This window comes from Cajanus cajan, chromosome 6 (genome assembly GCF_000230855.2).
Source record: "Cajanus cajan strain Asha chromosome 6, NIPB_CcT2T_4, whole genome shotgun sequence".
NCBI classification, from domain to species: Eukaryota; Viridiplantae; Streptophyta; class Magnoliopsida; order Fabales; family Fabaceae; genus Cajanus; species Cajanus cajan.
This window is the reverse complement of record NC_138522.1, coordinates 63685770-63701981: the sequence shown is the minus strand read 5'-3', so window position 1 is coordinate 63701981 and position 16212 is coordinate 63685770. Positions and strand designations below refer to the sequence as shown.

At 28.4% G+C, this 16212-nt stretch overlaps 1 protein-coding gene across 1 annotated transcript; it reads left to right on the top strand.

Annotated features, from left to right (window-relative positions):
- Positions 1-7894: 7894 nt before the first annotated feature.
- LOC109809541 (auxin-induced protein AUX28) lies at positions 7895-11267 on the top strand. The gene is made up of 5 exons (XM_020372880.3): positions 7895-8299; positions 9422-9648; positions 9923-10058; positions 10699-10766; positions 10958-11267. The coding sequence occupies exons 1-5, from the start codon at positions 8031-8033 to the stop codon at positions 10993-10995; spliced, it is 738 nt and encodes a 245-aa protein (XP_020228469.1). The 5' UTR covers positions 7895-8030; the 3' UTR covers positions 10996-11267.
- Positions 11268-16212: the final 4945 nt, after the last annotated feature.

The window sequence follows — 16212 nt, the reverse complement described above, 5'->3', positions numbered from 1 at the left end:
ACCATACATCTCCCGAAACTTAAAATAATCACTTTCAGTCTTCAGTGACAGAGAAATGAAAAATGTTAGCATATATGCACTCATCACTTCATTTCATTTTCCTCTACGCTTGTTGCACGAAACATGGTTAAGTTGGTCCCCCAGTTTCTTTCGCACTCTGCGGATAAATGCTTTGGTCAAATATGGCTACGTGACTTCATGCCTCATGCTTCACCTCTCTATCACACTTTTACTTATTTTACTCACTCCATCATCACCTACTTCTCTAATAAAATATGCTACTTCAAAACTACTATATCTTCACTCTGTCAAAGTGAAGCTTTTTAAAATAAAAAAAAATCTAATTGCAGTGTAAAATCTTGGTCATGTTTGTTTGGAAAACATCAATCAAATTTTTGAAGCTTTTGGTTTTCTCTATGCCAATTACAACGTTTATATATATGAACATATATATTGTAATTTCATAAATTGAATTTAATTTAGTTGAAAACTGTGGTCCATATAATATGTTTCTAACTCTGGTTCAACGTTGAAATAATTGAAATCTCCGTTGTCATTCTATTAAAAGCAATGGGGCATTTCTTAAATTTTGCGAAAGCCTCAAACATGCAAGAAAGTCAATTTGCAAAGCAATCTGTATTATTGGATTGAAACCGTTGTCCTGGTTTATATCCTTTCTTGTCTCCCCAATTAAAACCTTTTGAGTAAAAGATAACTCATTTATTTTTATTTGTCTTTTAAAGTTTTTGCCCCTCAAAAGAATTTTCTCTTAGATGCAATTTTTATCAAGAATTTTAAATTAATAAATGTTAACACTTCTCTTACACGGGTTTGGTGCAATGGAAATGGGGAAAAAAAATTAGGATGGAGAGAATAAAAATTAGAAAATGAAAATAAGTAATAATTTTTTTGTTATTAGAAAATTAAGTGGACCACACTATCTTTTTATTTCAGTATAAACTGTATAGAAATAGAGGCAAATAATCAATTTATAAGAACAACACTCGTGCGTCATTTTAAGCCTTTAATTTTTATATAATTGATTAAAATAAAAATAATATATTAAAAATAATTTTTAAATATTTATTTTTATTTTTTATACTTATTTTCTATATTTTTTTTAATTATTTTTCTGTTTTTTTATTTTTATATATATTTCTTTTTCACTTACTTCTTTCCATTTTACTAAATATATATAATATTATTTATCCTCTGTTTTTTTTCTTCTATTTCTCTTTAACTAAACAATAAAATTTTAATCACTCTATTTCTTAATTATTTATTTCTCTCGTCTCTAATTTTTCTCTATGCTATACCTCTCCTATTTTTTTTCTTTACAACCAAACACAGCCCAATAAAAATCTGAACATTCATTAATTATCATGTTGTGAGAGCTTAACCTCTTTGATTAGATCCAACTCTATTATGTCTTTTAAAGTAATATACGTTTAAAAAATGTTTTACATAAATTATTATAACAAAATATTTCTTTAACTAAAATATCTTTATTAAAAAGTATATAATTTAAGTGTAAAATAATATAAGTGTTTGGGTGGGATGTCTGTAAAGAATAATATATATTGTTAAAAACATAACTTTTTTTTTTGAAACAGAAAAATATATTACAGTGGCACTAGAGATGTCACAACCCAAGTTTACAAATAAATGATTACTTATAATTTAGATCATTTGATCCAAATTACCACGAAATCGAAAAGAAAAAACAGATGATGAAAACATAACTAATGCATTCTTATTATTTTACAACTATATATACCAGTATTTGAGTTTAGAAAAATGCATATCACAATTGTTTATTTTATATAACTAAAATTTATGATAAATAAATACTTTTAAATATATAAATCATATTTAATGAAAAATTTATATATTAGGATACAAAATTATCTTATTATTGATAATTTTTAAAAATATGAAATTTTAATTTGAAAATAAATATAAAAAATAGATTGAAAGAGATAAAATGTTAAGATAGTAAAAATCTCATTGGGGGAGAAAAAAATCCTAAAATTATTCTCATTGAAGAATATAACACTTTTAAAGTGGGAAATAATATGAAATATCTTTTTTCTGACGTCTATCTTTTTAAATGAAGGATGGAGGTAAGAATTATATCCAACAGTACTAGTCAAAGAGAGGTTATATTAAGGGTATGACATAAAGTGTTTTTGGTTGATGAAAGAGAAGAAGCTAGTGGCATGCTGCATATATCTATAATTTGTGTATGGCCAAATATGTGGTTTATGCCTGTTCAATATTGGGTCTACCTAGCTAATGAACAATGTCACTCAGCTAAATTCACGCAACATGTACATTAAAGTCGACCGTAGCTAGCTAAAGGCTACACCAGTGTCATGTGCAGAACTGACACAAACTGAATGTGAAACATTGTCAAAACAAAAATCTCAGATTCTCAGTACCATGGATGTGGAAAATGGTATAATGAAGAGAGTGAACTTTTGAGGCATTATGTGTAGTGTGTACACTTTTGCTAAGCATGGAATCCAATTTGCACTTAGTCATGCATGGAGCTCAAGAAAGCACAATATTGGATCTGAGATCACGCAAGATCCAAGAAAAGGAACAACTTTTTACGCATTGAAAAGGAAAGTTAATTATATATGATGATGGCTTAGGATCTCTTTGTGCACCACCACCAAATGCCAATTATTTTTAATGCAATGTGTTGATTTTTTTTTTCTTTTTTTTTTTTTTCTGTTCCTAGGTAGCCCCTGAAATGAGACCCTATCCGGGTCTAATCCTTTTTTTTTTTTTAAATAAAAAGAAAAGTAACTTAAAAAAAAAAACTAAGTTTCATGCATGCTATTTAAATGTTAACCACCGCCCAGTGAATAAGCTAGCAATATCTCTCTTCTATAATCATTATTGCATAATTATTTGAACAGAAAGCAAAAATAAATCATTGATCTATAATATCACTATGGTACGATGTAACTCTTCCCCTCCAGTACTCTGCTTCCACTCCAAATTAAACGTTGTATCAAAAACTAATAATTCATTTCGTATGATTTTATATATGAAATCATTTAAATACCTTATTTTTTTTGTTGTTTGGTGGAAGTCATATTTTACCAGCGTAGATTAATTTTTAATTATTAATTTTAGAATATTGTGTGAATTATATTCATATTAAAAAAATATCTTAATACTTGTTGATTCCGAAAGAGATAATAAAAAATAATTATGAATTTTGCATATACCATACATGTAAACCATTATTTGTATAGTAGCATTTCTCCGTGTAGACTTGATAGTGAACTAGTCACATGCTTCTCCTATTCGATAGTCTGGGAATGAAAAACTTCAATGCCTCAGTCGCATCGGGGTCGGAACACCAATGTTAATCAAATATCTGTATGAATACATTTGAATTAAGATCGAGTTTTTTTTTTTATTTTTTTTTTACAATGATGATTGGTATTTCCTCTAATTCACCCTATTAATTAGACTTTGATAAGCAACATTTATGTTTGAAAAAAAAATGAGAATAAGTCTATGGTGAGAAAATCTATTGTTGTGGGCTTTTTGAGTATACAATTTTCTTTTAATATGTAGGAATTACAATAAACAAACTTAAGACTCTGAACACTTCAATTCTCAATTATTATAAGTCATCTCTGGTGATTTAGAGCATACATATTTTCAATTTAATTAGGTGAAAGTCTTTAGTTTTCAGAATAAGAAGTGATCATATGGGGAAAACATCATAGAAATGATAGAATAGTATATTTTTTCCCCGTTAAATTACATGAAGTATTATTCTTGTGCATATATTCTTTTCTTTCAAATTTAATGGTCAAGTTTTCTTCAATTAATCGATCAAAATTAACTATCAATACAATTTTAAAGATAATTATTATAAAAACTAACAAATTTATCATATAATATATAATGACATATAATTCAATCACAATATAAAATTATTTTATATTATCTTGGAACACTTATTTTTGCTTTTCTTAATTCTAAATGGTAATATAAAATTAAGTTATTACAAGAAATGTTACATATACTAAACATACAAAAAAATGTTATTATAAGTACAAAATATATAAATATAAATCTATTTAACATATAACTACGCACAAAAAGTAAGTATAAATTATAATGGATATACAAAAAATGTCACTATAAGTATAAAATATGTAGTTATGAATCTATTTAATATATAACTATACATTATTTTAGTCATAATTTTGAAAAAGATTTAATAACATATATTATATGTCACTATAGTTTATATCTATTATTTTTAATAATATATCAACATATATTATATTTATAGTGTAGATAAAAATAATTTTTAATGACAAGTATTATGTCATTGTATGACAATTGTTTTGTAGTGAGCTAAGAATGAATATTGAATAGAAGGGTTAAAAGGTAGGCTAAATTATGCTTTTGGTCCCTCTATTTATTTTTAAAATTTAAGTTGATCTCATTATTTTTAAATAGTTCAATTACATCCTCTTATTTTTTAAAAATGTTCAATATTATTCTTCCATCCAAATTAACATTAATAACATTAATAAAATTCAAATAAAAGACAATATTAAACAGTATTTGAAAATTATATAATCAAATTGGATAATTTAAAATGCTAAAAAAAATATTCAATATTTTTATTTCATTTAATTTTATTAACGTTGTTGGTATCAATTTGGAAAAATAATAATATTAAATATTTTTAAAAAATTGAAAGATGAAATGAATCTTTTAAAAATGATAAAATTAAATAAAAAATTGAAAAGAAATAAAGAAAGTAAAAATATAATTTAGATAAAAGGTAAAGGAGAGGCAGGGTGGTGTGTGAGTGTGAGTTGAAGGGGGAGAGAGTGAGTGGGGTGCCCTCTCGCGGCGCACATGGGATAGGGTTTGACACCTAGGACTACATAACCCCAACAAACCCACATGCCCACTTCCGTGGGACCTTACAATGAATCTTACCACATGACTCTGACATTGGCCCCCACTTCCTTCCCTATGCCCAATTAGTGGGAAAAGGGAAAATTCAACATAAATCACCTCCTTACACCATTTTTCGTATTCACATTTTATTACTTCCTAATTCATATTCCCCCCTTTTTATGAAATTTCACATGTTTGACCCATCTGATGCCCTTTTCCTATATGTATATATGTCAACATATTCATATTCTAGATGTGCCATTTTAGGGGGTTGTTTTGGTAGTGATGGTGAGCTTTTAAATAACTTTTTTTTTGTTATTAACTTTTCAATGAGTGAATATAAGTCAAATTTTAATGAAAAAGAAAAAAAAGTGGGCACACCTTGTGCTTCGTACTAAGTTCTTACTGATAATATTTTTAGCTTATAAAAAATATAATGGAAAACAAAGGTACGTTAAAGCAAAGTTTACCTTTTATAAAAATATAGTTAAACTTCTATGTGATTTCTTGCATTTTATAAAGTTTTCTAGTTTATTAAAATTTATAACATTGTAGTTTTTTTTAATTATTTTTTTATTTGAAATATCCTATATCACCAAGAAGGTGATAAAAAGCTTGATCTCCCAAATAAAACCGAAATCTCTTTAGCGTTTTTCTATAAACGTATGAATCTCAAGATTACATGCTTGAAGGATTCGCGTTTCTTCCACTCAAACATCAATATGTGTATCCCTCTAATCTACGTGATAAGAAAAATTTCGGAACTCAGTCATATAAAAAATTCTCCAATTTGAAATTTGATTATGAATTTCAAACTATATATGCAAACATTCGAATATTTAAAAGAATTTACAAAAACACAAAACAACGAGAAAGAGAAACTTAAAAAACAAAGAAGTTCAAACTCTTTGTTTTAGTCAAATATTAATTGTTCAATTATGGTGTGCCTAAAAACATACATGTTAAGTAGGACTACGTCTAAGCTAAGTAGGTGTGGTGTAGAGACATATAAGTTCAAAGTCATACATAGCAATAATTCCTTAACACTTAAAAAGCTAATTAATTAGTAGCAACATGTTAGGTTGTACCTAATATAAAGAAAAGTTTCCGCAAGGAGATATAATTTTTGAAATTATAATTATGAACTTAAATATATTGGTTCTACTTGATAAGTTGGTAGACTTGATCACAAAATGGATTTCCTTTGAGATGATGTCCCTCAACTTGCGTGAATGAGTATCACAGTCATCCCACAAATTAAAAACCATTGCCAAATACAAGATTTGGGTGTCTCAACTCAAACTTAACCTGGCTCGAATATCAACCACGATCACAACGTCTCTAACATAATCTTGGACACAATCTTTTCAATTTCTTTTCTCACTGTCCAGTTTGACAATCCTAGATGTTGAATTAAGGGGAGGACAATTGGGCAACGTGGACGTGGCCACCATGTGTGCGTGCAATTCTGAAGTAACACCTCACCGATCAAACCACAAATCTTTGTGTATGTACACAGTAACAACAAACAGTTACGTGTTCCTATCAAATAATTGCATCCTTGATCAATATCTTCTTCTTTTTTTTCACCACCACTTCCACCTTTCTTGTATAACATAAGATATGTCTGTTTGAGATTTTACATCAACAAAAAATAAAATAAAATTAGAGTTCGTATTAATTAAGCATTACATATATTACAACTAGAAAGATTAATTAACCAATAAAGTTTATCCATGGTTTGTGTAACATATTTTTAGCATGCTCATAAATATAATACAACATAATTACATCAAGGTTTAATAAAATCATTTGCAAGTTATGCACCAACCGCAAACATGCCTTTCATTTTCTTTTAATTAATTTTATGTTTCACTTGTTTCTGTACCACTGAACAACAATCTGAACTCCATATGGTTATCTTAATAGGCAACATGCCTACTTCACAAGAACCAACGCAATAAGTTTGACAATTACCGAACCATAGATATAGATTGACAAAAATAATGTAAGGATACAGATTATATAGTCATGAATATACGCATGTTGAGCAAGACGTTAGAAACATAAAATCTTCTTGTCATCGGAGATCAAGTATCGTCACTTTCAGTAGTGTAAGCTGATTAACACGTACGATATGCGTGAATTATATGGCTATTTACAACTCTGATTCACAATTCTAGCTAAATAGAAAATTTTGGTGAATACACACGCATATATGAATTAACTGAATGAAAACAATTGATGCAGAAAATTAGGGAGTTTAATTTGAGGCTGTACATATATAATAATTTCTGATCAATGGTAAAATATATTAGAAGTCTTTTTGTTTTTGAAGCATGCATCCACGTAAGAGTCCACTTGGGAAGCGAGTACAGAATATTTTTTTACCGATCCTAGGTTGATCATTGATCTAAGACCAATTATAACGTACTGTTGCTAAATCCAAACCTCCAACGGTGATCTTTGCTTAGTAAAGTGTATCACAATTCATTTACATAAAAAAGTTACATGGTCCATATATATGGAATATGTAATCCATCTTGCGTGTGCATGCAATGAAGTGTAATAATAAATAAAAAGCTGTGTGTGATAATACATACGAGTTGAGGAAGGGAAACAGGAACAACAGTTGAAGAATAATTTAGAATGAAAAAGCCAGGAAAAGGGTGACTTATATACTTACCCTTGTGTGTGAAACGACGAAACCCTAGGAGTAATTAATAAAGAAAGGAAAAAAAGTGGTGTAAGCAAGCAACATGGGGTGTCCACTTCCGCTTCTTCCACTGAACAATCATAGGAAGATAACATCACGTTGTCGTCACCAAGGGCAGCATGCACAGAAGAGTCCAGCTCACACATTCCTCCACGTGTCACAAACCCATTCCCTCTAAAAAAAATTCAATTATAAAGACAGGACGCACCATGCGTCCTTGTATTAATGCCCAAACGCTACCCCTCCTTGTCCTGCCCCTGCCCCTATACCATAGTACATTAGTACCCCCACACCCTATCATAGCTGAATGCATAGAGAGAGAATAATAAAGAGAGATAAAGAGCATATAAGAGAGTGAAAACTCATGGAGGTTGGCCTCAAGAAGGAGAACATGGGGTTTGAGGAAACTGAGCTAAGGCTTGGATTGCCTGGAAACGCTGCCACTGAAGAAGTTGTCAGAAAGAGAGGTTTCTCTGAGACTGAAACTCATGATCATGAAACTGCCACAGTGGATTTGATGCTTAATCTGTCTTCAAAGGAACCAACTACTGTGGCAGATCCAACTGATAAACACAACACTTTGCCTAAGGAGAAGACCCTTCTGCCTGCAGATCCTGCTAAGCCTCCAGCCAAGTAAGTTATTCTTTATAATTTTATATTCTTCTCCAACATCTTACATCGACTAATAACATAACTTTAAAAATATATATAAGTTAGGATAATTTATCTTTACCTTACAACACGGTTTTTTTTTTTAAAAGAGAAAGCATGTAAAGACGGTATATTGTATCATATACTAATTCATAGTATGGTCTAGGGCTATAATTCGCATGTAGTTTTATATTTTTGTTTTATATATGACACTTGCTTGTGGAAGAGATAGAAACAACGATGGCGAAAAAGATTAGATCGTAGAGGATGGACTAAAGAAATGAAAGAGACTGTAAAAACTTGTGAGAGAGAGGAGAGAGAAAGAGATTAAAAAAAAAAAACAAGACTATACTTTTATGAGTTTTGTCCAAAAGAAGAAATATTTTTATTTCCTGTGTAATATGCAATGGAAAAATTAGACGTCTTCAACTCTTGTACAACATAAATATAGAATCACGTTCAATTTCATGCTAAAACCGTGTTCTACTTGCTTAGCCAGTTATAGAGAAAAGGGCAATAATTTACAATTATTTCTGAAAGTTGTGATGATATGTAGTACCCATGAGAAAAGTTACACTTCTCTTGTCCTAATCCGTCATGGCACAGTTTCTTCTTCTGCAGATTCATTTAGGTAGTGACGTAAAAACACTGTCTGGGTTAGCAAAAGTGAAACTGCACTAGTAAATAGTTAAGCAAATTTAAATATATCATATTATCATGCTTGTCAATCTATATATTTAAGGACTAGATTTATATAAAATAGAAAATTTATTAATTTCGTGCTTACGTAATCTTTATATTTATACAAAATTATATGCTCTCAATCATCACGCTATATATTTCTAATTTTCTTAGATAACTAATTTTAGAATATAAGTTTATAACCATAACTCAATTTTATAAAATTAGAATTATCTCTAATTTATGTATTTTATTTGGCCATACAATATTACCGTGGATGTGAGATGTCCAAGAACTAATTAATTAATTCTTCAAAGAAGCCTAAACTGCTTCACTATATGATCAATCTATTCATTTTAACTTGGATATATAAGCATGCATGCGTATTGAGATATATAATAAAGTGATGAGTTGAAATTGTAGGGCGCAGGTGGTGGGTTGGCCACCTGTGAGGTCCTTCCGGAAGAACATGTTAGCTGTGCAAAAGAGCGTTGGAGAAGAGAGTGAGAAGAACAGTAGCCCTAATCCAAGCTTTGTGAAAGTTAGCATGGATGGAGCACCTTACCTCCGCAAAGTGGACTTGAAGATGTACAAGAGTTACCGAGAGCTCTCTGATTCTTTGGGCAATATGTTCAGCTCCTTCACAATTGGTAATTAAACACAATCCTTTTCTTTTATATAATTAAGTCCCCTGCCTTTAAATAATTCTTCATTTTAATTTCAAAAAACAAACCAGCAATTGAAATAATATCTAGCTACATGCAACTCCAAATATATATAACCCAGAAATTGAACTTATGTTCAGTTGGTTAAAAGAGGACATCGAGGCATGCATGCATGTACATTAGAAGCTTCATTTGGTTATTGAATCGGATCTTATTGGTTACTAATTAATGTTGTGTTGTTGTTGGAATGCCATGTAAGGCAATTGTGAATCCCAAGGAATGAAGGATTTCATGAATGAGAGTAAGCTGATGGATCTTTTGAACAGCTCTGATTATGTCCCAACCTATGAGGACAAGGATGGTGACTGGATGCTTGTCGGTGATGTCCCATGGGAGTAAGTCTTTCACCACTACTCCACATAAAATGAATTTGGCTTCGATAACTATGTAATAGAGGAAGAAGAAAAACTTTAAATGTAGTCTCTATTTAACAAACTTTACCTACAAAATCATATAATTTCTAGGGATTAAAAATGTTTCATATAATATCGGTCGGTCTGCATGCATGCATCAGAAGATCGAAATGTCTCCTTTTATTTATTTATATATATATATATATATATCATATTACGCCAATTTATATTATTATCATCATCATTTATGTATCAAAAATATTTTAAATATAGATGTGTATTTCGATGATAAGTCATTTGGTATAAAAGCTTGCACAAAAAACAAATAGGAAAATGATATAATATGAAACGAACACTACCATGTTTGTTGATAGTTTAGGAAGAGAAAGAAAAAGAAAAGTAGGTATGATGAGGAATATGATGTGATAGAAAGAGAAAAGGGAAAATAAAATGTGTTAATTATGTAATTGTGATATATAATTACCATACTAACCAAGTTCGAACACAAAAACCAGTGTTTATTAAACGTTCTGATTAATTAATATATAACAAAGAGCTGTTTAACTTCCAATAATATAGCACATGCTTACGGTATAACATGGATTTTCTTCATTTAAACCAGGATGTTTGTTGAATCATGCAAGCGTTTACGCATAATGAAAGGAAAGGAAGCTATTGGTCTTGGTCTTGGTAAGTATAAAGTCTTTAAATTACTATATTTGCAAGAAAAGAATCCTATTAATTTCTAATTACAATATTATACATAAACCGTCTATAATCTATTCACTCATGAAAGTATTTATTAATATGTATGCGAATTCTACTGATCTTATATATTTGTAGATACATTCTAAAACAAAGTTTGAATTTAATTATTTCAGCACCAAGAGCCATGGCGAAATCGAAGAACAGGAGCTAGACTAGTGGCACAATTCATGACCTGGTCCATCCTTTGTAATTGTGGTGCCTAGTTCGCTTAGTAACTAAAGTAAGGATATGCTGCAGCAGACACGGATGGGCATAGCAGGGTGTTGAATTATAGTTAATTTGTGTATCACTATGGTTTGTCATATAATATTTCAAACAAAACAATCAGATGCTTGTCTAATTAAGTACTAATTATGAACAATGACTCTCAATTATGTTGTTAGACTTGGCTTTCTTATATATATCTTTGCTTGTTTTGTGTGAGTGCTTGCTTAATAATAATTTCAACAATGTGTTTGTCTGTTGTAGTTGTAGCGATCGACAAATTATCATGCTTTACATTTAAAATTGTCTTGTAAAGTTTTTCCTTATCATTATTAGATTCCTTGCCATTAACCATATTTCATATAATATTAAAACCGTATTTATTACATTTACGTTAGTTTTTGTTTTGATCATCAAGTGACGAATAGATAGTACTGGAAATGTTCCCTGAACATGGTAGATGGGAAACAAGAACATGTGCGTGTTCATGGAGCATTTATGCATGCCCATTGAAATAGGTTCTTAATTTATTATTATATTCCTTCCAAGATATTTTATATATTGACGAGAGGGGAAAATATTGGTGAAAACATCAGTACGCGTAAATGACACCTCATTTAAATGTTGGTGGCATTTACAAATGGATATTGGGGTTTAATAGAAATTCTTATTATGATATATATCTGATTAAAAAAATATAATTTTGTTTGTGTGAAAATCAATCATAATATTAAGGAGGTTCATAACAATTCATTGCTCAACTAATTGAAATAAACTCTTTAAAAATATATATATTTGAAGATATTATATAATTTTTTATTTATTAATATCCTCCGTCGGGTGATGAAATGGTATTAACAACTACTGAGATTGACTTTGATTATAGTAGCCAGATTTTGAATTCCTATGATTTTTTTTATTGATAATCTGATCCATTGGTAAATATTAGCTTAGGCCTTGTAAGAGATATCTAGCTATATATTATATATTCTTAACAAAATCACACTAAAATATGACAACAAAAAATGACATTACGCAAGAGAATTTACGTAAGTCTTAAGCATCAAAATTGATTGAAAACTTTTGAAACTATATTTTTTTGTTATTACGAACTTTTATTGTTTACACTTTTACCGAAAGTTCTGTGGCCACACATGTATACTTTTTATGGCTTAAGCCCTTAATTAATATTACACTTTTCAACCATCAAGTTTAAATTTATTTAACATTCAGCATAATCATTTTGAGTCGAGAAAATTATTCTTGAACAAACGCACATCGTTTTCTCTAGAGACATTGCATGACTCACTCAAATGTGTGATCTCACATTATAAGATATAACGAGTCAATGTCACCAAATAAGTGCCTTAATATGTCAAATTGTTGCTTTCAGTGTCTGAAACTATGGGACGCATATATTTCCAATTTCTTTTGAAAATACTAATCAGTGATGTCTGCATGTGCTTGGTTGGAGTGCAACTATATATTGCTATAAGCTAGTTGGTGAAGGAAAGTTGATGGTTTCGCTATTTGCATTTTTTTTCCAACTCTATAATTTTTGAGGTGATTGATCTAAATAACACGCAAGAACCGATCATGATCATTATCACATATGGTTGGGAGGCTAACACTGTAGAGTGGTCCCAGCCGGAGTTGCAGATCGAATGCAAGTTCGTTTGGTTTCTGCAATGATTCAATCAGTGCGTCAAGTTTTATATTAATTTGTCGCTATAAATTGGGAAAATACGCATAAAGGAAGTGTATAGATAAGTTTGCGAACAAATGAAGTATATATATATAAGTCGAAAATATTTTTACAAATTTTTTTACTGAAAATAAAAAATATTTCTTATAAAAAAATATTTTAAAAAATATTTTTAAACTAATATCCTAATAGATTCTTAGTACTCCCTCCGTTTTTTTTTTCATAGTTGTTTTGTCAGAGTTTGTTGTTTTTTCTTCATTGTCATATTACTAAAATCAATGAGTTATTAATTTTTTTCTTCCATTTTTACCCTTGATAATTAATACATGTTTCCTGAAAAATGTGTGTATTTATTTTTAATATCTACCTAATTTTTCTCTAACTACTCATATAAAGTTAATGTGCATTTATAAGAGTAATATGTTCCCAACAAAATACTATAAAAAAATAAATAAATAAAGGATAACTATTTAATGGAGTAGTTCAACAGTCTAAAAAATGCAAAAAAAAAGAAGGGTAAAATAGAAAAGTAAGTAATAAATATTTTTGAAAACTAAAATATCAATGATTTCCTTAATTCTCGTGCAAAACCTTAAACGACTATGAAAAAAAAACGGAGGGAATATTAATTAATACCAGAGGTGAAGGATGCAACTTTCATTTCCTATTCCCAAGTAAGTAATGTCTTGCAATTAGAATTATAAAGAAATTGTACTAGAAATTAGAACTATAAAACCTAGCGTTTCTTAATGTCTTGTTTAGTTAAGAAAAAATGGATAAGAAATAAGGTTTTACTATCCATGCAGGATATCGAGATCGAGCTCAGTATCTGAGCGCTACACAACATTGGACAATTTAAAGGCCCATTATCTATTGGGTCACGACCAGTAGTGGGCCCATATTAGTCTCGCCTAAGAGAAAAATCTTAATTCATACTAAGGTACGTGCACTACATATACGAGACATTCATATGATCAAAGACTAACTTAAACATTGGAGTCTCTTTTGCAGATACCAACCTTATCTCGGAACAGCAGAGGTATCAAGCGGAAGAGGCTCACCTATCTTGCCCAGAGATCGTCACCACTCCGATCTCAGGTAAGAACAAAGGTAAAGAGAGTCAAAATAAAAGAATGAAAATAAGTGAGATTATTTAATTGAAGAGGAATAAGAGAGTATAAAATTAAAAGATAGTAGGTCTCACTCTCTTATTTATTTTTCTCTACTCTCTCTTATATATACCTTATTTTTCACATATTTCTCTTGAACCAAACAATTAAATTTATATTCTATTTTTTTTTATCTATTTCTAGTCACTTTTCATTTTTACCTACTTTATTTCTCACTTATTTCTTTTTTGTTTATCAAACGCACACTAAGTTGAAATCTCTAGTGACTTATTTGATTTGAATTCATTTTGTAGACTTAGCGGATAAAGGAATTAAGATTAGATTTGGTTCTCTTATGATAACTAATGCTATTAAGCATTAGATATATTGTTGAGTATTTGAAATTTAAAATCTAATTATATATATAGAGAGAGAGGAAGAGGATTCAAACGATATTGATGTAATTTTTACTAAGTATTACACCGCTCAATAATTTTATATTAAATGTAAATTTTGTAAATTCAATCGTTGAATTATAACTTCATATCATTTTATATATTTATATCAAATTTTGTTAAAATTGAACAATAACTTAAAGGTAATCAAAATGTTCATATTTTATTATATTTTGAAATATATATATATTACGTCAATTTTGTTTTATAAAAATGAAGTATCAAATTATCTTGGATTAAAATTTTGTATATATATAATCTAAGAATAAAGAACTTTTAATCTAACATTTAGATTTATAAAATTAATATTTATTATAAAATTATTAAATGATGTAATACTTAATAAAAATCACATCGGTATCATTTAAACCTTCCTCATATACATATATATATATATATATATATATATATATATATATATAGGAGGGTTCAAACGACACCGGTGTAACTTTTACTAAGTGTTACACCGCTCAATAACTTTATATTAAATGTGAATTTTGAAAATTCAACCGTTAGATTGAAAGTTCATATCTCTTAGATCATATATGTCAAATTTTATATTAATCTAAGATGATTTGATACTTCATTCTCATAAAATAAAATTGACGTAATATATACATTTCAAAATATACTAAATTATGAACGTTTTGATTACCTTCAAGTTATTGTTCAATTTTAATAAAATTTGACATGTATGATCTAAGAGATATGAACTTTCAATCTAACGGTTAGATTTTCAAAATTCACATTTAATATAAAGTTATTAAGCGGTGTAACACTTAGTAAAAGTTACACCGGTGTCGTTTGAACCCTCCTCATATATATATATATATATATATATATATATATATATATATATATATATATATATATATATATATATATATATATATATATATATATATATATATATATATTCACCCCTCTTGGATTCCTTGTCATTTGTTTAACAAAAAATTTCCTTCTTTTGCGTTCCAAGAATCTATCTCCAAATATTATAAGTACATCATGTAAAATTTCCATTCTCATACTGTAACACTAGAAACATACTATTTGAAACACTCGTTTGAATTTTGCTCTTAATAATTGAAATTTATTAAAAATTATAAAATTTAATGAGTTTGATACTCTATTTAATAAATCTCTCGTAATTTTATAGTTTTCAATAAATTTTAATCAATAAAAAGAATATTTTAAGAAGAATGAGATCAAACATTCATAATTAGTATTAATAAAAAAGAATATAATAAAATTTCATTATAAATCGTGCAAATTTTTATAATTTGTATTAATAATTTACTAATAAATATAACTATCAATTATATATTAATTAAATTATAAATATTCATGTAAAATTTTAACCCATAAACAAAAAAAATATTATATTATTTTATGATAATATTTTATCGCTTTCTCTATATTTATATATATAATTAACCCAATAATCTCTCGAAAGAAAACTATGATAAATTATTGATTAATTATTCATTATTCATACCTTTTCGCTATACGTTATAATTATTAAAGCAAGGGTTTATTAATAATTATTTTTTAAAAATATTTATGTATTTATAAATCAATATTCGAATATTATATACATGTGACCGACAAAGATAAGACTACTAAAACTTAAATTTTTGGCTCACAAAATAAATACTTGCTATTAGTTTTTATAAAATAAAAAAAAGTCACATATATTAACCTGAAGGCCTCATATGTTGACAAAAAAAAATTAACAAATATTTTTTATTTAAAGAAAAAATTCTCTTCCAAAATTTATTTTGGATCCTTATCCTAATATATATAAATAAAGCTTCCTTATCCCATCAAATCCTACAACTACAAATTAACTTCTACTAAAAACTTAAAGATAAAACTCGTGTTTCAAATATGAG